General features: G+C 42.2%; 1 protein-coding gene across 1 annotated transcript in view; it reads left to right on the forward strand.

Annotated features, from left to right (window-relative positions):
* Positions 1–26894, forward strand: part of TXNRD2 (thioredoxin reductase 2) — a 57157-nt gene that overhangs the window by 13078 nt on the left and 17185 nt on the right. Inside the window, exons 8-11 of the mRNA XM_070762843.1 lie at positions 1539–1609; positions 15096–15115; positions 15996–16087; positions 17152–17326. Of these exons, the coding sequence (XP_070618944.1) occupies positions 1539–1609; positions 15096–15115; positions 15996–16087; positions 17152–17326 (358 nt within the window). The remainder of the gene's footprint in view (positions 1–1538; positions 1610–15095; positions 15116–15995; positions 16088–17151; positions 17327–26894) is intronic.

Raw genomic sequence — 26894 nt, forward strand, 5'->3', positions numbered from 1 at the left:
ATTATTATTATTATTATTATTATTATTAATTAATTAATTAATTAATTAATTAATTAATTAATTAATTAATTAATTAATTAGATTTGTATGCCGCCCCTCTCCGTAGACTCGGGGTGGCTCACAACAATAACAAAGACAATATAAGAACAAATCTAACAATTTAAAAAACACTAAAAACCCCATTATTAAAAGCAAACATACACACAAACATACCATGTATAAACTGTATAGGCCCGGGGGAGATGTCTCAATTCCCCCATGCCTGACGGCAGAGATGGGTCTTAAGAACTTTACGAAAGGCAAGGAGGGTGGGGGCAGTTCTAATCTCCGGGGGGAGCTGGTTCCAGAGGGTCAGGGGCGCCACAGAGAAGGCTCTTCCCCTGGGTCCCGCCAAATGACATTGTTTAATCTACAGGACCCGGAGAAGGCCAACTCTGTGGGACCTAACCGGTCGTTGGGATTCGTGCGGCAGAATGCGGTCCCGGAGATATTCTGGTCCAATGCCATAAAGGGCTTTATAGGTCATAACCAACACTTTGAATTGTGACCAGAAACTGATCGGCAACCAATGCAGACTGCGGAGTGTTGGTGTAACATGGGCATACCTTGGGAAGCCCCTGATTGCTCTCGCAGCTGCATTCTGCATGATCTGAAGTTTCCAAACACTTTTCAAAGGTAGCCCCATGTACAGAGCATTACAGTATTATTATTATTATTATTATTATTATTATTATTATTATTATTAATTCAACTTGTATGCCGCCCCTCTCCGGAGACTCGGAGCGGCTCACAACACAGAACATGGTACTAATCCAACAATAAAAAGCAATTTAAAACCCTGTGTATAAAAAATAATCATACATCTCAGACAAACCTTGCGTTCCTAATGTGATTTGATTGTTTATTTATATCCTTCTACTATCATTAAGTGTTGTATCTTATAATTCTTGATGAACATATCTTGTATTTTATGTACAGTAGGAGCATAGCTACCAAGACAAATTCTTGTGTGTCCAATCACACTTGCCCAATAAAGTATTCTATTCTATTCTATTCTGTATTCTACTCTGCTCATTATCTCTAACTTTTCAGTTAGACAAACCAGATACATTAAGTGTATAAAATATTATTTATTTTGGCAAATATCTTAGTGAAGAACAGTCCTAGCCATACACAGTTAAATCAATCAATACATATGCAATACTATAAGTCTTACTTGTTTAGCTTACAAATACATAAACCAGCATTTAACACACAACTCCTACTACAGCAGTCTCAGAGAACGTAACAGAAATAGCAGATTCCGAGGGACAGAATCATGCTTTTGGCTCCCTCTTGTGGCCATCCGTAACACTAACTCTTAAAGCAATAGTGCTTCAATACATTTAAGCATACATTGTTTTGTTTTATATACTGTATTGCCAAACCCAACCAGTTATGTACATAGTACTTACAACTGCCTTGATCAGAAGGTTGGACTAGGAGACCTCCAAGGGTCCCGTGAAGCCCCAGGATTCTGTTTTCTTCCTCGTTTTCAGATTCCAGGAGCCCAAGAGTTTGGCATTACAAGCGATGACATCTTCTGGCTTAAAAGATCCCCTGGGAAAACGTAAGTCCTTTTCTACCTAGCACTGTTTGGGCAGAGGGGAATTGTATGTGATTTTCATAGTTATGCAGGCTCCCTTGTTTAATATTTGGCTGCTAAATATAATTATCCTTTGAGGTACGTGCTTTTCCAAAGCCTGTGATGTCATCAGGGGGTGGGTGGGCTAATATAATATTTAATAAAATGCCAGTGTAGCAGAATACTTTTTACAACCATGTGCAGTAATACCTCGTCTTACGAACTTAATTGGTTCCTGGAGGAGGTTCGTAAGGCAAAAAGTTCGTAAGACGAAACAATGTTTCCCATAGGAAACAATGTAAAATCAATTAATGTGTGCAAGGAAAAAACCCTGCAAAAATGGTGCTCTGCTGGGCGCCGCCGCCCAGCTGTCGCCTTTTGAAACAGCTGGTGGGCTTCTCGGCGTCCTCCCAAACTCCGGGTTTAGCGTTCGGGCGGCGGGTTCGAAAGGTGGAAAAAGTTTGTAAGAAGAGGCAAAAAATTTCCGAACTCCGGGTTCGTATCTCGGAAAGTTTGTATGACGAGGGGTTCGCATCAGGAGGTACCACTGTACACTTTTTACAAACTTCAAATTTGATAGGCTTAAGACTTGTGGACTTCAACTCCCAGAATTCCTCCTCCGATCATGCTAGCTCAGGAATGGGAGTTGAAGTCCACAAGTCTTAAACTTGCCAGGTTTGAAGACCCTTGCACTCCTAACCCCTAAGCCAGGGGTCTCCCAACTTGAGAGCTTTAAGACTTGTGGACTTCAACTCCCAGAATCCTCCCTCCAGTCATGCTAGATGGGGTAATTAGAAGGCAAAAACACCTCCATTTTGGCAAAAAAAATTGGCATTTTTTGCCTGGTGATATTTTTTTTTGGTTTTGCAAAAATGGGGTGGACCAAGGGTCTGGGAAGCCTGCAAAGAACTGAGTGCTGGGGTTTGGCAAAAATGCATCCATTTTTGTGGAAAAACGGGTTGTTTTTTGCCATTTTTTCTATACTATAAACTATAGACTTTCTCCCTTTGGCTTTTTAAATTTCACCACTGGCTTTAGGATTTACATAGAGCCTGCAACATAGTTCCAATCCTTGATAGGAAAGACTGTGATTTACAGGTGGGACAAAGATGTATATCTGAATAATCTGTGGTTGTGTACTGTATATATTTCTGTGTGTGGAGTGATTTGTAGCCATCCCAACTCGGTATCCAATTTCCTGGCTGTGTGAGGTTTGTGGCATTTGCGTGAACCACGAGAGGGCAGCAACGGTTTATATTACAGAACATGGATTTGTTCCTTACATTATGTTCCTATGATACCCTTAGTATCCACGTAGTGGGTTAAATGGGATAAATGCACAAAGCAAGAATGGAGCTTCCCTTCCCATTTCCTTCCTTTCCTTTCCTCCCTTTCTTTCCTTCCTTCCTTCCTCCCTTTCTTTTCCTTCCCTTTTTCTATCCTTCCCTTTTCCTTCCCTTTCCTTCCTTCCTTCCCTTTCTTTTCCTTCCCTTCCTTCCCCTTCTATCTTTTCCTTCCCTTCCTTCTTTCCTTCCTTCCCTTCCTTTCCTTTCCCTCCCTTTCCTTCCTTCCTTCCCTTTTTCCTTCCCTTCCCTTCCTTCTTTCCTTCCTTCCTTCCTTCCCTTTCCTTCCTTCCTCCCTTTCTTTTCCTTCCCTTCCTTCCCCTTCCATCCCTTTCCTTCTTTCCTTCCCTTTTTCTATCTTTTCCTTCCCTTCCTTCTTTCCTTCCTTCCCTTCCTTTCCTTTCCCTCCCTTTCCTTCCTTCCTTCCCTTTTTCCTTCCTTCCTCCCTTTCTTTCCCCCCTTTCCTTCCTTCCTTCCCTTTCTTTTCCTTCCCTTTTTTATCCTTTCCTTCCCTCCTTCCCTTCCTTTCCCCCCTTTCCTTCCTTCCTCCCCTTTCTTTTCCTTCCCTTTTTCTATCCTTCCCTTTTCCTTCCCTTTCCTTCCTTCCTTCCCTTCCTTTTCCTTCCCTTCCTTCCCCTTCCATCCCTTTCCTTCTTTCCTTCCCTTTTTCTATCTTTTCCTTCCCTTCCTTCTTTCCTTCCTTCCCTTTTCCCTTCCCTTACTTCTTTCCTTCCTTCCTTCCCTTTCCTTCCTTCCTCCCTTTCTTTTCCTTCCCTTTTTTATCCTTTCCTTCCCTCCTTCCCTTCCTTTCCCTCCCTTTCCTTCCTTCCTTCCCTTTCTTTTCCTTCCCTTTTTCTATCCTTCCCTTTTCCTTCCCTTTCCTTCCTTCCTTCCCTTCCTTTTCCTTCCCTTCCTTCCCCTTCCATCCCTTTCCTTCTTTCCTTCCCTTTTTCTATCTTTTCTTTCCCTTCCTTCTTTCCTTCCTTCCCTTTTCCCTTCCCTTACTTCTTTCCTTCCTTCCTTCCCTTTCCTTCCTTCCTCCCTTTCTTTTCCTTCCCTTTTTTATCCTTTCCTTCCCTCCTTCCTTCCTTCCCTCCCTTTCCCTCCCTTTCCTTCCTTCCTTCCCTTTCTTTTCCTTCCGTTTTTCTATCCTTCCCTTTTCCTTCCCTTTCCTTCCTTCCTTCCTTCCCTTCCTTTTCCTTCCCTTCCTTCCCCTTCCATCCCTTTCCTTCTTTCCTTCCCTTTTTCTATCTTTTCCTTCCCTTCCTTCTTTCCTTCCTTCCCTTCCTTTCCTTTCCCTCCCTTTCCTTCCTTCCTTCCCTTTTTCCTTCCCTTCCTTCTTTCCTTCCTTCCTTCCTTCCCCTTCCTTCCTCCCTTTCTTTTCCTTCCCTTTTTTATCCTTTCCTTCCCTCCTTCCTTCCTTCCTTCCCTCCCTTTCCCTCCCTTTCCTTCCTTCCTTCCTTCCCTTTTTCTATCCTTTCCTTTTCCTTCCCTTCCCCCCTTTCCTTTCTTCCTCCCCTCCCTTTCTTTATCCTTTCCTTCCCTTTCGCCATCCTTCCCTTCCCATTCACTCCCTTCCCTTCTCATTTGCTCCTTTCAAATTTACTTCCTTTCATTCCTTCCTTCCCTTTTCTTCTTTCCTTTTCTCCTCCTCCTTCTTCACTCCTCCTTTATAAAACCTTAGAAAGACCACACCTGCACAATACTGCATCCAATTTTTGGTCATAAAAACAATGTTTGAGACCTTGGAAAAAGAGAAGAGAAGAGCAACTAAGATGGTTAAAGGCCTGAAAACTAAAACATATGAAGAAATGTTGCAGGAATTGGGTATGGGCAGTCTAGAGAAAAGAAGGACTCTGGGGGGACATGATAAGTAGTATTCCAACATTTGAGAGGCTGCCACAAAGAGGAAGGGGGTCAATTTATTTTCCAAAGCACCAGAAGGCAAGACAGGAAACCATGGATGGAAACTAATCAAGGAGAGAAGCAACCTGGAATTCAGGAGAAACTTCCTAACAGTGAGGACAATTAACCAGCGGAACAGCTTGCCTCCAGAAGTTATGGGTGCTTCATCACTTGAGGTTTTTAAGAAGAGACTGGACACTTACCTGTCTGAAATATATATTTTGGTTTGTCTGTCAAAATAATAATAATAATAATAATAATAACAACAACAACAACAACTATTATTATTATTATTATTATTATTATTATTATTATTATCATCATAATTTATTAGATTTGTATGCCGCCCCTCTCCAAAAACTCGGGGCGGTTCACAAGAATAATAAACAATGTACAAATCCGATATTTAAAAAACACAATTAAAAAAACCCTTATACAATAATAAAATAACCACACAACCCAATCAAACCATTCATTAACCAAAATAGTTAAGGGAGGTGTCAATTTCCCCATGTGAGTTTTCAACAACTTGCGAAAGGCGAGGAGGATGGGGGCAGTTCTGATCTCCGGGAGGAGTTGGTTCCAGAGGGCCAGGGCCGCCACAGAGAAGGCTCTTCCCCTGGGCCTCGTCAGACAACATTGTTTAGTCGACGGGACCCGGAGAAGGCCGCTGGGGTTTGTGCGACAGAAGACGGTGTGTATGCATGTGGTAGCATGTGCCCACGTCCCATTCCCTCTCCCCCACGCATGCGCACACCCTGTGTTGCCCCTGTACATTCACACAATCCCTGTTCCCCCGTCCCCATGCATCCTCACAGGCCTCACTGAAGTGACGGTGAGAAAATATGCAAATGGCAAGTTCGGAAAAACAGACTTCCTGTTTGCCCGTTGGTCAATTTTTTTGCACGCCGGAGGGCAAAACAGCCTTCACCAAGGCCGAAAACCAGCTGGCTAGTACACGCATGCACAGAAGCAAAAACACACTGGGGCGTGCACGCAGGAGAACAGAACCTGCCACGCACAGCGCAACGTTCGCTACCGTTGCACCGTCCTCAACCATACCAGGAATAACCCACTACTGCTTAGACAGCTCTGTTCTGAACTAAAAATTGTCCGGGAGGCCCTAGTGTAATCCCAGAGCGATCGGGCTGCACCGTCCTGTTACGTGTGTTTGCAAAAGAGCTAAACAAACAGTTTTTATACTTTGTGGAGAGACTTCACGCTGAAAAACGGGCTCCACAGCCTCCGTCTCTCTCCTGTTGCATGTTGTAACAGTGTCATGATAGAAAGCTCCCTGTTATTTATACTTTGCATTCTTCGGCTTTAGTCAAAATAAGCCCGAAGGGGGTACAGTAGCAACGCTGTGCTTTGTCAATCCTGCCGAGGGGGACAAAGATACTCAGAGTCTGCATTTATTTTATTTTATCTATTTATTTGCACTAGAGTGCCTTCCGTCCCCCGTCCTACTGCTCTCCTATATCTCCTACACCTTTCTTCTATTCTTATATCTCCTATTCTTTCATTGATATGTTCTATTCCTATAACTTCTATTCTTTCTTAGATATATTTTACTATGAGTATGTCCTCTATAACCGTCATCATGCATTTTACTATGTGCATACCCACTAAAACCCTCATTGTGTATTGGACAAAATCAATCAATCAATCAATCAATAAATAGATTTCTAGGCCGCCCTTCTCCTGAGCCTCAGGGCGTAACTTGTTCCATCAAGGGGGGGGGGTCTTTGCACCCCCACTCCCCTATTTTTTAAAAAAATATTAAAACAAAATGAGACACCAACATGCATATAAGAACACGACAAACATATAACAAAATATAGGCGCTATTACCGCTCCGCTCGTATCAGAGGTTTCCAGAGAAAAACCTTTGCAAATTATATCATACAACAAAACATATTTATATTTCCTGTTATTTACAGATGTTCAGCTATTTAGTTCTATATAATATTTTTAGTTATTTAATTATTCCTTAATCTTCTGTTCAACCAATCATAGGCCTTGTGCCATACTTTGTAATACAGTGGCACCTCTACTTAAGAACTTAATTCGTTCCGTGACCAGGTTCTTAAGTAGAAAAGTTGTAAGTAGAAGCAATTTTTCCCACAGGAATCAATGTAAAAGCAAATAATATGTGCAAACCCATTAGGAAAGAAATAAAAGCTTGGAATTTGGGTGGGAGGAGGAAGAAGAGGAGGAGGACAGTCGCTGCCGAAGGAAGAAGGTGATGTGGGGGGAATTAAAAAAAAACCAAAACTTTAAGGCTTAAAAAAAAAAAGAGGGATTCTGAGGCGGCGAGGAGGAGCACGCGCCTCCCATACACCTGGAATGAGGCTGCCTCCCATACACTGCGCCAGAGAGAGAAACCCAGGGGGAATGGCAGGAAACTGGCCGGGCCTTCATGCCGCTCTCAAATTTCCTGGGAAATTTTTCCGGGCTCGGGTTCTTAAGTAGAAAATGGTTCTTAAGAAGAGGCAAAAAAGTTTTGAACACCCGGTTCTTATCTAGAAAAGTTCTTAAGTAGAGGCCTTCTTAGGTAGAGGTACCACTGTATTCAGTTTCCTCTTGTCCCTTCATTCTTATTTTTGTTTTAATCTGTATGGATTGTTGCCTTGCAAATGGCCTGGCTGTGGTTTGTTTATTTATTTATTTTATTTTATTTTATTTTATTTTATTTTACGTATTGGTAGTATACCTAGATATAAAGCTGTTTATTTATTTTTTTATAAATTTCTTTATTGAGTTTTCACACATAGTTCAAATCACACATTATTCTGTTTTACAGATTATAAACCATCTCTTTTAAAATTCTTATAATAAATTTTTACCTGTTACATTCCATTATATACATTATATTTCATACTTTTACATTCTAATATTTATTATATTCAATAACTGGTAAATAAAACTTTTTACAAGGTAGCTGTAGATTGTTTCCATTGTACTGTTGCTTCTTATTATATTGTTTCTATATTCTCTTTTGAACCCATTCATGCCATTTTTGCCATGTTCGTTTTGATTCCGTGATTTTGTTTCCCTTGATTGAGTTAGTGAGTTCGTCCATAGTGGAAGGTTTAGTAGGGAAGGTTTGCCTGTTTGCCGATGACTCTAAAGTGTGCAATAGGGTTGATATTCCTGGAGATGTCTGTAATATGGTAAATGATTTAGCTTTACTAGATAAATGGTCAAAGCAATGGAAACTGCAGTTTAATATTTCCAAATGTAAAATAATGCACTTGGGGAAAAGGAATCCTCAATCTGAGTATTGTATTGGCAGTTCTGTGTTAGCAAATACTTCAAAAGAAAAGGATTTAGGGGCAGTGATTTCTGACAGTCTCAAAATGGGTGAACAGTGCAGTCAGGCGGTAGGGAAAGCAAGTAGGATGCTTGGCTGCACAGCTAGAGGTATAACAAGCAGGAAGAGGGAGATTATGATCCCGCTATATAGAATGCTGGTGAGACCACATTTGGAATACTGTGTTCAGTTCTGGAGACCTCACCTACAAAATGATATTGACAAAATTGAACGGGTCCAAAGATGGGCTACAAGAATGGTGGAAGGTCTTAAGCATAAAACGTATCAGGAAAGACTTCATGAAGTCAATCGGTATAGTCTGGAGGACAGAAGGAAAAGGGGGGACATGATCGAAACATTTAAATATATTAAAGGGTTAAATAAGGTCCAGGAGGGAAGTGTTTTTAATAGGAAAGTGAACACAAGAACAAGGGGACACAATCTGAAGTTAGTTGGGGGAAAGATCAAAAGCAACATGAGAAAATATTATTTTACTGAAAGAGTAGTAGATCCTTGGAACAAACTTCCAGCAGATGTGGTAGATAAATCCACAGTCACTGAATTTAAACATGCCTGGGATAAACATAGATCCATCCTAAGATAAAATACAGAAAATAGTATAAGGGCAGACTAGATGGACCATGAGGTCTTTTTCTGCCGTCAGACTTCTATGTTTCTATGTCCATCTCCACGCATGTATATATCTTATCTATAATTAATTCTTCCGTTGGGGTCTGGTCATTTTTCCAGAGTTGTGCTATCGCAATTCTCGTTGCGGTGTTTATGTGTGTTGTAAGAAGCATTGTTTGTTTTGAGTAGAGTTTTCTCCAGACTCCTAATAGCATAGCTTCTGGAGTAAATTCTAATTCCTCTTTCGGATATAAAGCTGTTTATATACGAGGGTCGCCCATAAGGTAATGCACCACATTATTTTCCCCTCAGCTTACAGTAATGGTAGGGATGCAAAACTTTTGATATACATTATTTGAATTATCAGGAGTGCGTGTGTCAATTTTGTATTTCCTCAGACCGATAGCGTAGCTGCAGCAGTGTTTCGAAATGGCGCCTGTAAGTGATGTACGTTACAAGCAGCATGTCGCCCTTGGATTTCTCACTGTGGAGAAAGAAACTGTTGGGAACATTCACAAATGTTTGTGTACAGTTTATGGTCATCCCCTTGCAAAAAAAAGATGTTGAGACTTTGGAAAAAGTCCAGAGAAGAGCAAAAGATGATTAAAAGCCTGGAGACTAAAACATATGAAGAATGGTTGCAGGATTTGGGTTTGACAGTCTGGAGAAAAATTAGGACCAGCGGCAACTTGGTAGCAGTATTGTAAGTAGTAACTGTGAAAGGGATCTTAGAGTCCTGGTGGAAAAGCATTTAGATAGGAGCCAGCCGTGTGCAGCAGCTGCCAAAAAAGCCAACACAGTTCTAGGCTGCATGAACAGAGGGATGGAATCAAGATCACGTGAAGTGTTAATACCACTTTATAAGGTCTTGGTAAGACCACACTTGGAATATTGCATCCAGTTTTGGTCACCATGATGTAAAAAAGAAGTGAAGACTCTAGGAAGAGTGCAGAGAAGAGCGACAAAGATGAGGAGGGGACTAGGAAAAAAGCCAGCATTGTTCTAGGCTGCATAAACAGAGGGAAAAAGGACGGTTGTAGGAACTAGATATGCCTAGTTTAACGAAAAGAAGAACCAGGCGAGACATGATAGCAATGTTCCAATATCTCAGGGGCTGCCACAAAGAAGAAGGAGTCAACCTATTCTCCAAAGCACCTGAGGGTAGAACAAGAAGCAATGGGTGGAAACTAAATGAGAGAAGCAACCTAGAACTAAGGGAAAATTTCCTGACAGTAAAACAATTAACCAGTGGAACAGCTTGCCTCCAGAAGCTATCGATGCTCCAACACTGGAAGTTTTTAAATTTAAAAATTGAATTAAAGTGTTCATACCACTTTATAAGGCTTTATGCAGTATTCCACACATGGAATACTGCATCCAGTTTTGGTCACCACGATGCAAAAAGGATGTTGAGACTCTAGAAAGATGCAGAGAAGAGCGACAAAAATGATCCCGGGACTGGGGGCTAAAACATACGGTTGCAAGAATTAGATATGTCTAATGAATAGAAGGACCAGGGGAGACATGATAGCAGTCTTCCAATATCACAGGGGTTGCCCCAAAGAAGAGGGGGTCAACCTATTCTTCAAAGCACCTGAGGGCAGGACAAGAAGCAATGGGTGGAAACTAAACAAGGAGAGAAGAAACATAGAACTAAGGAGAAAATTCCTGACAGTTAGAACAATTAACCAGTGGAACAGCCTGCCTCTAGAAGTTGTGGATGCTCCAACACTGGAAGTTTTAAAGAAGATGTTGGATAACCATTTGTCTGAAGTGGTGTAGGGCAGTGTTTCCCAACCTTGGCAACTTGAAGATATCTAGACTTCAACTCCCAGAATTCCCCAGCCAGCGAATGCTGGCTGGGGGATTCTGGGAGTTGAAGTCCAGATATCTTCAAGTTGTCAAGGTTGGGAAACACTGGTGTAGGGTTTCCTGCCCAAGCAGGGGGTTGGACTAGAAGACCTCTAAGGTCCCTTCCAACTCTGTTATTATTAAGATTTGAGGGGCTGTTAAAAAGAGGAGGAGATCAACTTATTTTCCAAAGCACCAGCAGGCAAGACAAGAAACAATGGATGGAACCAAATCAAGGAGAGAAGCCATTAAGGAGAAATTTCCTAAGAGTGAGGACAATTTACCAGCGGAACGGCTTGCCACCAGAAGTTGTGGGAGCTTCATCACTGGAGGTTTTTTTAAAAAAGAGACTAGACAGCTGTTTGTCTCAAATTGTATAGGGCAGTGATGGTCAACCTTTTCTTCTTCAGGTGCCAAAAGAGCATGGACACGCACTATTGTGCATGCGCAAGTGCCCACACCCATAATTCAATGCCTGGGGAGGGCGAAAACAGCTTCCCCCGCCACCCGGAGGCAGGAAACGGCCTGTTTCCCAACTTCTGGTGGGCCCAGTAGGCTCGTGTTTCGCCCTCCCCAGGCTCCAAAGGCTTCCTTGGAGCTAGGGTAGGAACCCATACCACATCTCAGACATCAACACCCTTGAAAATGTCCAAAGATATTTCACCAGAAGAGCCCTTCACTCCTCCACTCAAAACAGGATATCCTACGAAAATAGACTAACAATCCTGGGCCTAGAAAGCCTAGAACTACGGCGCCTAAAACACGATTTGAGTATTGCCCACAAGATCATATGCTGCAACATCCTACCAGTCAATGACTACTTACAGCTTCAACCGCAATAACACAAGAGCATGCAACAGATTCAAACTTAATACGAACCGTGCCAAACTTGACTGTAAAAAATATGATTTCAACAGTCAAGTTATCGAAGCGTGGAACTCATTACCGGACTCAATTGTGTCAACCCCTAACCCCCAACACTTCCCCCTTAGACTCTCCACGATTGACCTCTCCAGGTTCCTAAGAGGCCAGTAAGGAGCGTAAATAAGTGCACTGGTGTGCCTTTCGTCCCCTGTCCATTTGTCTTTCCTTTCTTTCACCTATCTTATATATTCTCTTCCTTTCATATATCCTCTCCTCTAAGTTCACTTTCACCCTCTTTTATATTATCACATGTCTATTTTTCTTCCTATGTATTTGTGTATTAGACAAATGAATAAATTAAATAAATAAATAAATAAACAACACCCTCTCCCAGCCTCCCGGAGGCTCTCTGGAAGCCAAAAGCGCCCTGCCAGAGCCTCTGTGCCAGCCAAAAATCGGCTGGCCGGCACACACATGCACGTTAGAGCTGAGCTATTGCAACTTCACGTGCTACCTGTGGCACCTGTGCCATAGGTTTGCCATCACTGGTATAGAGTCTCCTGCTTGACCAGAGGGCTGGACTAGAAGACCTCCAAGGTCCCCTCCAGCTCTGTGCCGATCGATGGCCTGCCAAACATTTCATGTAGACAGCTTCAGATTGATACCTGCAGGCACATTCTCCCCCCCGACGGCCCACAGCCTCCCTTGAGAAGCGCACCGTTCTCGCCTCCCCCTCCTCCTGAAATGGAATTACATTATTAGTACCTGTAAGGATTAAGCGGTGACATGGGCATTGTCTCGCCGGCTTGGCCACCCGCGTTTAAAGTTTGTCTTCTCGGAGGCGCTGTCACTTCGGCGCACGGTCTCGGCACATTCTTTCCATTTTTGGGGCAGAAGGTGGGAGGGGGAGATCTCTAGAAAGGGGGAGGGTGGGGGAAGGAATCCTGCTTGCAAATTATCCACAGTCAGTGTGTATTGGGGGGGTGGGCACAGACTGTATCCAAACGTGCTTCCATTTTCGGCTGTCGAGGGAGCTGTTGTTTTTGGTTTTTTAAATGCTTTGTTTGCAAAAGGAATTCTTTCTCCTGCGTTGGTCTTTGTTTACTTTTGCTCTTTAGGAAAAGATAGGAGGGTTTTTTTTCTTCTTCTTCCCCTTCTTCGTTATTTCGACAGGCTCCAACTTGCCCCAAAGGTTTCAAGACCTCCGATGGTCCTTTTGTGATTTGTAGGGGTCTGCCTTTGGGGCGTGTGCTCCTAATGGGTTGTGCTAGTATCCGATGTGATTTTATTTTAAAAAATCTTTTCTTTTACCTATTTGTGGCTGCTGAAATTCTGGATTGATTGACGTCTTGTTTATTTATTAATCGAACTTATACGCTGCTCGAACTCCCAAAGTGTTGTGGTTAGCTCTGGCCCAGCTCCTGCCCCAAGGACTGTGGATGTGGGGGAGACATCCACATGCTGCAGGCCTGTTTTGCCCCCGGTGGAATCTGATGATGAAGGCTCCTCTGACCAAGAAGACATGAGTGACAGGGAGGAGGAGAGTGTGGCAGACAGCTCAGAAGGAGATCAATTATCTAGCTCCTCCTTGGATTCAGAACAAGAGTTAATGATACAGCCACGCATGCGGAGAGCGATGCATAGGCAGCAACAACTGAGAGATTATTATCAAAGAAAATGAGGCCACCTGTGGTTGGCTGTGGTAATTAGTGAGGCTGCTATAAATAGCAGCCTGTGGGTTTGGCCATTGTGGAGGATTATCTGATTGTTGTGTTTCGTGACTGCTTTACTGACTTTGACCTTTTGTGTGCTGATTTTCCCCCGCTTTGAAACTAAACCAGAGCAAAGTGTGTTTCACTTTGTGGAAGAAGAAGGTCTGTGAATTGCCTCACAGCTGCAAGCTAAGTATCACAGAACTGATAAGGGACTTGTACAAATTACCAGTTTGGTTGGAGACGAGTGCTCTTTGCTATACAAAAAGAGGGCTTAGTTTATGTGAATTTTCATTATAAAGAGCATTGTTTTGAATTTTCAAACGTGTGTGTGTCTGAAATTTGTACCTGTGAATTTTTGGGAGGAGTCTACCAGAGAGCCCGACAGAACACAAAGGACTCTGGGCACCGTGATGGGCTCCTACGGGTACGGTCCACTGCGCAGAACATGCACAAACCTTGCCCCCTGCACATGCGCACAATTCCCCGGTCCCTGCACATGCGCACAGGATTCACCGAAACCTGGGAAAGTGGAAAAATGGGTAATAATAATAAATAATTTAATAATAATAATTTATCAGATTTGTATGCCACCCCTCTCTGAGGACTCGGGGCGGCTCACAACAATAACAATACAATGAACAGTAATACAAATCCAATATTAATAAAAACTAGAATTAAAACTCATTAAAACAATCAATACTACACAGTCATACCACTCTCAAAGGCTACACTTAGAAGAGTTTAGTTTTAGTTTAGTTTTATTAGATTTGTATGCCACCCCTCTCCAAAGACTTGGGGCGGCTCACAACACAGATGGGGGATGGAATTAGTCCCCCCATGCCTGGTGACATAAATGGGTCTTCAACATCTTGCGGAAGGCGAGGAGGGTGGGGGCAATTTGAATCTCCGGGGGGAGTTGATTCCAGAGGGCCGGGGCTGCCACAGAGAAGGCTCTTTTTATTTATTTTATGTATTTATTTATTGGATTTGTATGCCGCCCCTCTCCAGAGACTCGGGGCAGCTAACAACAGTAATAAAACAATGTACAATAATAATCCAATAAATACTAAAAATGATTAAAAAACCCATTAATATAAAAAACCAAACATACATACAGACATGCCACACATGAAATTGTAAAGGCCCAGGGGGGAAGAGCATCTCAGTTCCCCCATGCCTGGTGGCAGAGGTGGGTTTTAAGTAGCTTACGAAAGGCAAGGAGGGTGGGGGCAATTCTAATCTCTGGGGGGAGTTGCTTCCAGAGGGCCGGGGCCGCCACAGAGAAGGCTCTTCCTCTGGGTCCCGCCAGACAGCATTGTTTTGTCGACAGGACCCGGAGAAGGCCAACTCTGTGGAACCTAATTGGTCGCTGGGATTTGTGCGGCAGAAGGAGGTCCCGTAGGTATTCTGGTCCGATGCCATGTAGGGCTTTATAGGTCATTACCAACACTTTGAATTGCGACCAGAAACTGATCGGCAGCCAGTGCAAGCCGTAGAGTGTTGATGAAACATGGGTGTACCTAGGAAAGCCCATGATAGTTCGCACGGCCGCATTCTGCACGATAGGAAGTTTCTGAACACTCTGGAAGTTTGGAAAAATGGACTTCCGGTTTGTCCGTTGTGCTGTTTTTCGCACTCCAGAGCCTTCACGGCAGCTTCCTGAAGCCCCGGAGTGCAAAAAAACCAGTGCAATGGGCAAACCGGAAGTCCATTTTTCCAAACTTCCAGTTTGCCCATTGTGCTGTTTTTCACTGTTTGAAAAAAGAAGAAATAAATTGTTTCAATTCTGACCGTAGGTGCCAACATAATTTGATTTTCAATTTATTTTTCTCTCTCTGTTCCTTCCGCAGGTTGGTTGTTGGCGCCAGCTGTATCTTTTAAACTAAGCCTCGTTATTGTGCAGGCAACTGGAGCTTCCTTGGTTTTTCTTTGTGAAGATGTTTTGCTTCTGATCCCAGGAGCTTCTCCGGCTCTGAGTGGCTGGTTGGAGAATGGAGGGATTTATATTTGCATCCTTTGAGAGGGAGGTTGAGGACACTTGGGAGGTTTTATCTGTGTCCTCAAGGTCACTTGAGTGGTATCAATGGTTCTTGTAGTTTGCAATTGTTTTCCTCTGGAAATCCATTCCTCCCCCCTACACTATTTGTCCCAAATTGTATAGCTAAAAGCCTGTAGAGATTCTTTTTTTAAAAAAATTTGTAGAAATTTTAAAAGTGATGCAAAGACATAAAAGGCAACATCAAATCTCAGTCATTTTTACATTTGACATTTCTTATGACAAAGATTTTTTCCCCCACTCCAATCAAAATGACTGTTTTATTTTGGGGGGTTTAATTGTTTTTACATTGTTTTATTTGCTGTACGCCGCCCAGTCCGAAAGGAGTTGGGCGGCTTATAAATCAAATTAAATTGAATTCAATTGAATTGAATTCAAAATTAAATTAAATTAATTCTAAATTAAATTAAATTAAATTAAATTAATTCTAAATTAAATTAATTCAAAATTAAATTAAATTAATTCAAAATTAAATTAAATTAATTCAAAATTAAATTAAATTAATTCAAAATTAAATTAAATTAATTCAAAATTAAATTAAATTAATTCAAAATTAAATTAAATTAAATTAATTCAAAATTAAATTAAATTAATTCAAAATTAAATTAAATTAATTCAAAATTAAATTAAATTAAATTTCTAGAAAAAAAAACCCCAAGCGGAATTATTTTTCCTTGATCCGGACGCCCGCTAGATGTTTCCCTTGAGTGCGCCGGCTTTCTCACCGGCCTTGGATTAGACGCTACCGTGATGATCAGGAGTATCCCGCTTCGAGGATTTGACCAGGTAGCTTCTGCCGCTTTCTACAGGTAGTCCTCGACTTGTGACGGTGCATTTAATGACCGCTCAAAATCACAACGTTTTACTTTTCAATTTCCTCTACATTTTTCTCTACATTTTGCATCACCGCACACCTTCTTGACTACACGAAACATCTCTTTGGATATTAGGGATTCTATAGTTGTAAATATTAAAAAGTGTATTTGGTGTGTAGGTATGCTTTTTGGGGGGTCAGTATTGCAGCTGTCCCAGTTAATGTCTCAAAATCCCAGTCTCAAAATGGGTGCGCAGTGCGGTCAGGTGGTAGGGAAAGTGAGTCAAATGCTTGGCTGCATAGCTAGAGGTATAACAGGCAGGAAGAGGGAGATTTTGATCCCGCTGTATAGAGCGCTGGTGAGACCACATTTGGAATAATACTGTGTTCAGTTCTGGAGAACTCACCTACAAAAAGACATGGATAAAACTGAACGGGTCCAAAGACGGGCTACAAAAATGGTGGAAGGTCTTAAGCATAAAACTTAATCAGGACAGACTTAATGAACTCAATCTGTATAGTCTGGAGGACAGAAGGGGGGACATGAAATATTTAAATATGTTAAAGGGTTAAATAAGGCTCAGGAGGGAAGTGTTTTTTAATAGGAAAGTGAACACAAGAACAAGGGGGCCCAATCTGAGGTTAGTTGGGGGAAAGATCAGAAGCCACGTGAGAAAATATTATTTGACCGAAAGAGTAGTAGATGCTTGGAACAAACTTCTAGCAGACGTGGTTGGTAAATCCACAGTAACTGAATTGAAACATGCCTGGGATAAACATATATCCATCCTAAGATAAAATACAGGAAATAGTATAAGGGCAGACTAGATGGACCATGAGGTCTTTTTCTGCCTTCAATCTTCTATGTTTCTATGCATCTGTAAAAAAGATTTTTAAAAACTGTAAAATAAAAGTGTCACATAATGAAAATTAAAAATACAAGAAAAAGAAGATGATGATATATAAGCCACAGGCACACACGCGCACTCCTTGCCATGAAGGCTTTCCACAGATTAAAACTTGTGTCTCTTGTTAGCAAATGGCTAATCTGGTGACCAGCCACATGGAAGCGTCCGGCACCCGGTTTCTAAAGAACTGCAGCCCTTCTAAAGTCAAGAAGCTGGACAACGGACGGCTGCGGGTGACGTGGAAATATGCGGACTCCAGCAAAGAAAAATCGGATGAGTTCGATACGGTGATGTGGGCAGTAGGTAAGGACTTACCTGTCGTACCTGTAAAAAACAGCTTCACCCTGGCTCAGGTGGGCACCCGTGAAGTCAGAGTTGCTAAGTTTGAATTTCCGGATTTTGTTTTGAACGAACTATCTCTTGGGTGCCACACCCAAGTAGTCCCTGACTTATGACCAATTGTGTTGTGACCGTTCAAAGTTACCGCGACACGACACAAAAAAGTGACAGGACCATTTTTTCACACTTAATTAATTTATTATTTATTTATTTATTAGATTTGTATGCCGCCCTACTCCGAGAACTTGGGGGCGGCTCGCAGCATATAATATAACAAGACAGTACAACGGCAAATCTAATTAAATTTAAAATTACAATCTAAAAATCCAATATTTAAAAACAATCATACCAGTTCAATCATACAACATAGATCTCATTTAAGTCTTTGAATTATGAATTTATTATATAAGATATTTTTAAATATGCACACCGTTTAAATATATATTTATGTATTCTTAGATATATATAGAGCGCTGGTGAGACCACATTTGGAATACTGTGTTCAGTTCTGGAGACCTCACCTACAAAAAGAGATGGATCAAATTGAACGGGTCCAAAGACGGGCTACAAAAAATGGGGGAAGGTCTTAAGCCTAAAACCTATCAGGAAAGACTTCATGAACTCAACCTGTATAGTCTGGAGGACAGAAGGAAATGTGGGGACATGATTGAAACATTTAAATATGTGAAAGGGTTCAATAAGGTTCAGGAGGGGAGTGTTTTTCATAGGAAAGTGAATACAAGAACAAGGGGGCACAATCTGAGGTTAGCTGGGGGAAAGATCAGAAGCAACATGATAAAATATTATTTGACTGAAAGAGTAGTAGATCCTTGGAACAAACTTCCAGCAGACGTGGTTGGTAAATCCACAGTAACTGAATTTAAATATGCCTGGGATAAACATATTTTATTTTATTTTATTTATTCATTTGTCCAATACACAAATACATAGGAATAAAAATAGACATGTGATAATATAAAAGAGGGTGAAAGTGAATTTAGAGGAGAGGATATATGAAAGGAAGAGAATATATAAGATAGGTGAAAGAAAGGAAAGACAATTGGACAGGGGACGAAAGGCACACCAGTGCACTTATGTACGCCCCTTACTGGCCTCTTAGGAACCTGGAGAGGTCAATCGTGGAGAGTCTAAGGGAGAAGTGTTGGGGGTCAGGGGTTGACACAATTGAGTCCGATAATGAGTTCCACGCTTCGATAACTCGATTGTTGAAATCATATTTTTTACAGTCAAGTTTGGCGCGGTTCGTATTAAGTTTGAATCTGTTGCATGCTCTTGTGTTATTGCGGTTGAAGCAATAACATCCTAATTTTATCCATCCTAATTTTATCCATCCTAAGTTAAAATACAGGAAATAGTATAAGGGCAGACTAGATGGACCATGAGGTCTTTTTCTGCCGTCACTCTTCTATGTTTCTATAAAGGTGGTTTCATCCATGTATGTTTTAAAGCGCAGAAAAGAAACAAAAACCTTATATCCAAATGTTGAGGGCAAGGGTTACGTTGAGAGCAATTCCCTTTGCACAAGCCGTCACTTTGGATTCTGGCTTGCAACCACAAGCCATCTCAGTTTATTAGCTGGCCTCCAAATCATTGCCTTGGCTCGGTTCTATACCAGCTTCCCCCACCAGATGTTATAGCTTGTGTCAGCTTACTCACTCCTTCCCTGCCAAGCTACGGTCTCGAAAAGCCCTAGCTTACCTTGGAATGCAAACACAACCAATGTTTTCAACTTCTACCAGAAATCCGGTCTTTTATTTCTGCTCATTAGCAAAGAGTTTTTTTCACTCCAGCCGTCAGGGTGTGTGAACCAAACCAGCTTTCCCATCCCTGCTTGCTTCAAATCCAGAGCTGAATTCTAGGCACTCCACCCCAAGGGACTGAAGGATTATATCGGTTGAGGGCTAAAGCTGCCTAATTGATGTGGGATTCGATCTCGGTTTTGTTTGTCTTGGTGTTTTAATTCTCTCTCCACACATCGGTGGCCAGGTGTCTTGCTCTAACAGACCGGGAAACTGGGAAAGCCCTTCCATTCCTCCAGATGTGCCCGTCGCAACCCCTGAGTGAAAAGAGACAGCTTACTGTGAGTGGTGGAGGTAGGACTCCCGCTGAGCCCCCTTAAGCCACTTAAACAACAAACGGCGGGAGTTGAAAACAGTCCCTGTAAATTGCACGGAGGTTTGGGGTCTCCTTGGCAGAGTTACGGGATGCTGTCGGGCTGATAAGCTTCGTCCTTTGTGGCCTTTGAAGAGAAGGGCTTGTTTTTTAAGGTGCTCACGGGGACCCTGAGCAGATCTGAAGAAGCACGCATAGAGATGTCGGGCTGATTGATCCCAAATATGCCCATGTTACTCGAACACTCCGCAGTCTGCATTGGCTGCCGATCAGTTTCCGGTCACAATTCAAAGTGTTGGTTATGACCGATAAAGCCCTTCATGGCATCGGACCAGAATATCTCCGAGATATCCCACAGAGTTGGCCTTCTCCGGGTCCCATCAACCAAACAATGTCGCTTGGCAGGACCCAGAGGAAGAGCCTTCTCTGTGGCGGCCCCGACCCTCTGGAACCAACTCCCCCCAGAGATTAGAATTGCCCCCACCCTCCTCGCTTTTCGTAAGCTGCTTAAAACCCACCTCTGTCGCCAAGCATGGGGGAACTAAGATACACTTTCCCCCTAGGCCTTTACAATTTTATGCATGGTATGTTTGTACGTATGATTGGTTTTTATATCATGGGGTTTTAACTGCTTTTTTAGTATTGGATTTTGTTATACTGTTTTACTGCTGTTGTTGGTCTCTCTGTATCGAATCCCTATAATGTTCTTGTGGATTTAAATAGTAAGGATGTTGGAGATATTAGCAAGGCCCCTCAGGCAGAGAATGAGGGGATGTTCAAAGGGGAAGTTGTCGTAAATGTCACCGAACCATCAAGTGCAGTTAGTAGAAATAAAAAGAGGACACATTTTCTTGAGGGTGATTCGACTGTTAGAGGTGTTGATTTGGGACAGAGTAAGGACGTGGTGAAGGTGCTGAGGTGTCTCCCAGGGGCCACTGCCAGCAGGGACAGGAGGCGGATTACAAACATTGTCAAGGCTGTGAGTAAAGGTAATAACATTGATGTGGTGGTGCATCTTGGCACAAATGATTTGTCCCAGAGAAATGTCAATGTAGTAAAAAGAGATTTTCAATGTCTAAGTGTGGAGCTGGGTAAAATAACAGATTCAGTGACTTTCTCAGAGGTGTTACCGGTTTGTGGTCAAGAGGATAAAACAACGTGTATCAGAGAGTTTAATGTGTGGTTAAGGCAGTGGTGTAAAGCTGAAGGTTTTGGCTATGTAAGTCATGATGTCAGTAGGTGGTCTAATAGGGAGTTGTTTAAGAGGGATGGTTTGCATCCATCATACAGAGGTACCCAGGTACTCGGTGAGGAATTCAGAACTTTTTTGGACAGGCATTTAAACTAGGTAAAGGGGACAGAGATGTAACTGATGTGGGTGATTTCTGTCCCCGACCAATGAGGATAAAGCAGTTTTTGGAAGCTTATGAAAAGGGAGCTGCAAATAAAATAGATGTAGTTGTTGATGATAAGGGGCAAACTAATAATGAAAATACAATGTTCTTCGGGTAATGTGCACGAATGCTCGAAGCTTGAGCAACAAGCTCTGTGAATTAATGGCCATAATATCTAGAGATAATTTGGACCTGGTTGCCATAACTGAGACATGGTTTAAGGATTCTAATGAATGGGAAATATCCATACCAGGATATACACTGTATAGGAAGGATAGAATAGAGAGAAGGGGAGGTGGAGTAGCCATTTATATTAAAGAAAGTCTAAAAACAACACTAATTCAAAATACATGTCAAGATCTAGAAACTCTCTGGATTTGCATGCAAAATAAAGAAGGTTCTGTCATTAGAATTGGGGTGATCTATAGGCCTCCAGGGCAATCTGAGGAATATGACAACAAGATGGTGGATGAAATTACCCAAATGGCAGTAAAGGGAGATATTGTGGTTATGGGTGATTTCAACATGCCTGATGTTGACTGGAATATCCCCAGTGCCCTTACATGCAAAAGTAAGAATATAGTAGAGGCCTTTACAGGAGCAGCTCTGGCACAGCTGGTTAAGACACCAACTAGAGGGGAGAATATTCTAGATTTAGTTTTTACGAATGGGAATTGGGTTTCAGATGTCAAGGTGGGAGAAAATTTAGGTTGCAGCGACCATCTATGTTTGTGGTTTGATGTAAAAACGCATTGTGAGCAATCCTATAATGCAACCAAAGTATTGGATTTCAGAAAAACAAATTTTAATGCAATGGGGGAATATTTAGATAATGAATTAAAGGGGAGGGATAAAATGGCAGGAGCGAGCACCCAGTGGACTGTATTAAAAAAGGCCATCTTAAAAGCCACTGGACTGTATTTAAGACAAATAACTAAAGGTAAAAGGAAGAAGAAACCGCTATGGTTTAGTAATGATGTAAGGGCTATAGTCAATGAAAAAAAGGCTGCCTATAGGAGGTATAAAGAGTCTGGAAGTATAGCTGATAGGGAGGTGTATAAAATGAGACAGAAGGAGGCAAAACAGATAATATATGCTGCTAAAGCCTCAAAAGAGGAAGAAATTGCCAAATCTCTAAAGAAGGGGGATAAAATCTTCTTCAGATATATTAGTGATAAGAAGAAGAAAAACTGCGGCATCACGAAGCTTAGTACCGGGAATAATACATGCATTAATGGAAATAAGGAGATCGCTGACCATTTCAATAGCTACTTCTGTTCAGTTTTCTCAAAAGACACCTTACAAAATAAAACTATAGAGGGATATAGCATTGCTTCCAGCTGTACGGATTCAGCTCCAGTGATCTTAGAAGCCGATGTCTTAGAAGAACTTGAACGATTAAAGATAAATAAGGCAATGGGTCCAGATGGCATCCACCCCCAGAGTTCTTAAAGAACTCAGATCTGTCATTGCTACCCCCCTGACTGATTTGTTTAACCAATCCTTGTTAACAGGAGATGTTCCTGAGGATTGGAGAATGGCCAGTGTTGTGCCTATCCACAAGAAGGGCAGTAGAGAAGAAGCTGGTAACTACAGGCCAGTTAGCTTGACATCAGTTGTAGTTAAAATAATGGAGACTCTACTCAAAAAGAGGATAAATCAGCACCTAAAAAACAATAACTTATTGGACCCAAATAAGCATGGCTTTACTGAAGGCAAATCATGTCAGACTAATCTCATTGATTTCTTTGACTATGTCACAAAGGTGTTGGATGAAGGTGGTGCCGTGGATATTGCCTACCTGGATTTCAGCAAAGCCTTTGATACGGTTCCACATAAAGAGCTGATAGATAAATTAGTGAATTTAGAAATTAGAATTAGAAAATATGTTAAAGGGTTAAATAGGGTTCAGGAGGGAAGTGTTTTTAACAGGAAAGTGAACACAAGAACAAGGGGACACAATCTGAAGTTAGTTGGGGGAAAGATCAAAGGCAACATGAGAAAGTATTATTTTACTGAAAGAGTAGTAGATCCTTGGAACAAACTTCCAGCAGACGTGGTTGGTAAATCCACAGTAACCGAATTTAAACATGCCTGGGATAAACATATATCCATTGTAAGATAAAATACAGGAAATAGTAAAAGGGCAGACTAGATGGACCATGGGGTCTTTTTCTGCCGTCAGTCTTCTATGTTTCTATGTTTCTATTGGACTTAATCCCTGGATAGTTCAATGGATTTGCAGCTGGCTGAAGCGTAGACATCAGAGAGTTATTGTTAATGGCGAGTATTCTGAGCAGAGTCAGGTTACAAGCGGTGTGCCACAAGGGTCTGTTCTGGGTCCTATTCTTTTTAATATGTTTGTGAGTGACATAGGGGAAGGTTTGGTAGGGAAGGTTTGCCTATTTGCCGATGACTCTAAAGTGTGCAATAGGGTTGATATTCCTGGAGGCGTCTGTAATATGGTAAATGATTTAGCTTTACTAGATAAATGGTCAAAGCAATGGAAACTGCAGTTTAATGTTTCCAAATGTAAAATAATGCACTTGGGGAAAAGGAATCCTCAATCTGAGTATTGTATTGGCAGTTCTGTGTTAGCAAATACTTCAAAAGAAAAGGATTTAGGGGTAGTGATTTCTGACAGTCTCAAAATGGGTGAACAGTGCAGTCAGGCGGTAGGGAAAGCAAGTAGGATGCTTGGCTGCACAGCTAGAGGTATAACAAGCAGGAAGAGGGAGATTATGATCCCGCTATATAGAATGCTGGTGAGACCACATTTGGAATACTGTACTGTATTCAGTTCTGGAGACCTCACCTACAAAAAGATATTGACAAAATTGAACGGGTCCAAAGACGGGCTACAAGAATGGTGGAAGGTCTTAAGCATAAAACGTATCAGGAAAGACTTCATGAACTCAATCTGTATAGTCTGGAGGACAGAAGGAAAAGGGGGGACATGATCGAAACATTTAAATATATTAAAGGGTTAAATAAGGTCCAGGAGGGAAGTGTTTTTAATAGGAAAGTGAACACAAGAACAAGGGGACACAATCTGAAGTTAGTTGGGGGTAAGATCAAAAGCAACATGAGAAAATATTATTTTACTGAAAGAGTAGTAGATCCTTGGAACAAACTTCCAGCAGACGTGGTAGATAAATCCACAGTAACTGAATTTAAACATGCCTGGGATAAACATATATCCATCCTAAGATAAAATACAGAAAATAGTATAAGGGCAGACTAGATGGACCATGAGGTCTTTTTCTGCCGTCAGACTTCTATGTTTCTATGTTAGCTGCCCCGAGTCTGCGGAGAGGGGCGGCATACAAATCCAATAAATAATAATAATAATAATAATAATAATAATAATAATAATAATGCATTGAATGACTGTTTGTGTCCTATCAAGTTGGCATCCAACTCTTAGATACCACTTAGATACCACTAGCACAGGGGTAGGCAAAGTTGGCTCTTCCGTGACTTGTGGACTTCAGCTCCCAGAATTCCTGAGCCAGGCATGCTAGCTCAGGAATTCTGGGAGTTGGCGTCCACATGTCATAGAAGAGCCAACTTTGCCTAACTCTGCCCTATCACGTTAGACTTATATGCTGCTTTACAGTCCTCTCTAAGAGGTTTACAGACTCAGCTTATTGCCCTTCCATATATATAGTCTGGGTCTTCATTTTACCCACCTTGGAAGGATGAGTCCAGCTTGAGCCAGTCAGGATCAAACTGCTGGCAGTGGGCAGAGTCAGCCTGCAATACAGCATTCTAACCACTGCACCATGGGAAGAAGGGAAAGGAAGGGGAGAGAGGGAGGGAGGGAGGGAGGGAGGGAGGGAGGGAGGGAGGGAGGGAGGGAGGAAGAATAGCAATAGCACTTAGACTTACAGGGGGTGGACCAAAAAATGGAAACACTTGACTTTTTGGCATCATAATGTTTGAACATGTTCAAATCAATCAAAACTTGACATATTTTAATGTTTTTTTAAAAATTCTGTTGTTTGATATGTTTTTTTAAACTACCATTTTTTTTAAATAGAAATTTAAGGACATTGGTTATAACCTTTTAGAAAAGGGCAGACTTTTTAGGCTTACAAAGAGGCCAAATTGTTGGTGCTCGAATGGCAGACGCTAGTGTAACAATAAGTTTGGCGTTTCAAGAGGTCATGTCTCCAAAGTCATGACTGCTTTTGAAAGAGAAGGGGAAACGTCCTCAGCCAAGCACAGGTCTGGTCGAAAGTCGAAGTTGTCTGAGAGAGACCGTCGGAGTCTAAAGCGAATGGTTAGAGCGGATCACAAGACCGCAGCTCCTAAAATCACGGCAGAGCTCAATAGACACGTACAGAACCCAGTTTCCACAAAAACTGTTCGAAGGGAGCTTCACAAATCGGGATTGCACGGAAGAGCTGCAAGGTGCTTCCATTTTTTTTGTCCATCCCCTGTATTTATACAAGCAGCAGTGGGCTACAAGCCAGAACGCTAAATTGCACTTGCCACCGCGGCTCGTACGTTCTTGCGGGACTAGCGCGATTTTGCTGCTGCACTTATGAAGGTAACAAAATCGCACACGGAGCTGCAGGTAAAACCTCGCTGAAACATGGGCGCAATTTTGCTACCTCCACAGACGCAGCAGCAAAATCGTACTGGTCCCGCAAGAACTTATGAGCCGCGGTGGCGAGCGCAATTTAGTGTTCCGGCTCGTAGCCCACCGCTATATACGAGGGTCTCCCAGAAAGTAATGCACCACATTTTTTTTCTCAGCCTACAGCAGTGATTTTCAACCTTTTTTGAGCCGCGGCACATTTTTTACATTTATGAAACCCTGGGGCACATTGAGCGGGGGGGGGGGTTGCTAAAAAAAGTTTGGACAAAATAATTATCTCTCTCTCTTCCTCCCCTTCACTCTATTTCTTTCTCCCTCCCTCTTTCTCTCCCTTCCTTCCTCTTTCTTTCTCTCTCTCTCCATCCCTCTTTCTTTCTCTTCCTTCCTTCCTCTCTTTTTTGCTGTCTTTCTCTCTCCCTCCCTATGTCCCTCTTTCTCTCTCTCCTTCCCTCCCTCTCTTTCTCTCTCTCTCTCTTGCTCTCTCTCTCTCTTTCTTTCTCTTGTTCTCTTTCCCTCTCTCTTGCTTGCTTTCTCTCTCTTGCTCTCTCTCTCTTTCTTTCTCTTGTTCTCTTTCTCTCTCTTGCTTTCTTTCTCTCTCTTGCTCTCTCTCTCCTTCTTTCTCTTGTTCTCTTTCCCTCTCGCTTTCTTTCTCTCTCTTGCTCTCTCTCTCTCTTGCTCTCTCTTGCTTTCTTTCTCTCTTGCTTTCTCTCTCTCTTGCTTTCTTTCTCTCTGAGCTTCGCGGCACACCTGACCATGTCTCACGGCACACTACTGTGCCACGGCACACTGGTTGAAAAACACTGGCCTACAGCAATGCTATTGCTAAATGCTATTAGCTGCCCGTTGGCAGCTTCTTCACAAACCCTTCTACCTCACCCCACCTCCCCAGTAATGGTGGTAGGAAATTGTTTCACATCCGAGCTGAGATAAGCCTTGTTATTATTTTTGGTGGCTGCCCAGGGACAGACAAAGGAAGAGCATCCTTTGGGGGAAAAGACAGACAGATAAACCAGGTGCCGACAGGACCCATCAATGCTTCCAAAGGAAGTATCCGATCTCCGTCTAAAATGAACCCACAAAGGTCTCCGGCCAGCCATTCGGAGATGTGACACTGTTGTTTTCTTTTGGAGTTTGGCTCTGGGTGTGGATTGTGTGCTGGCTTTTTCGACAGATGTTCTGTCCAGCTGCGTTGTTTGTTTATCGATCATACAATCCTCGGTCTCCCCCCTGGCTTAATAGTTTCCTGCGTTGACATCCAAGACCTCAAAACTGTGAGCATCGACACACACACACATCCCTTATTGTTGTTGTTTCCAATACAAGGTAGTCACTCATTATGTGCAGGGCAACAGGGTTCCAAGTAATAACGCCGTAGAAAGAAGAATTCTGAAGCAGGTAA

The sequence above is a fragment of the Erythrolamprus reginae genome, chromosome 10 (genome assembly GCF_031021105.1).
Source record: "Erythrolamprus reginae isolate rEryReg1 chromosome 10, rEryReg1.hap1, whole genome shotgun sequence".
Taxonomy (NCBI): domain Eukaryota; kingdom Metazoa; phylum Chordata; class Lepidosauria; order Squamata; family Dipsadidae; genus Erythrolamprus; species Erythrolamprus reginae.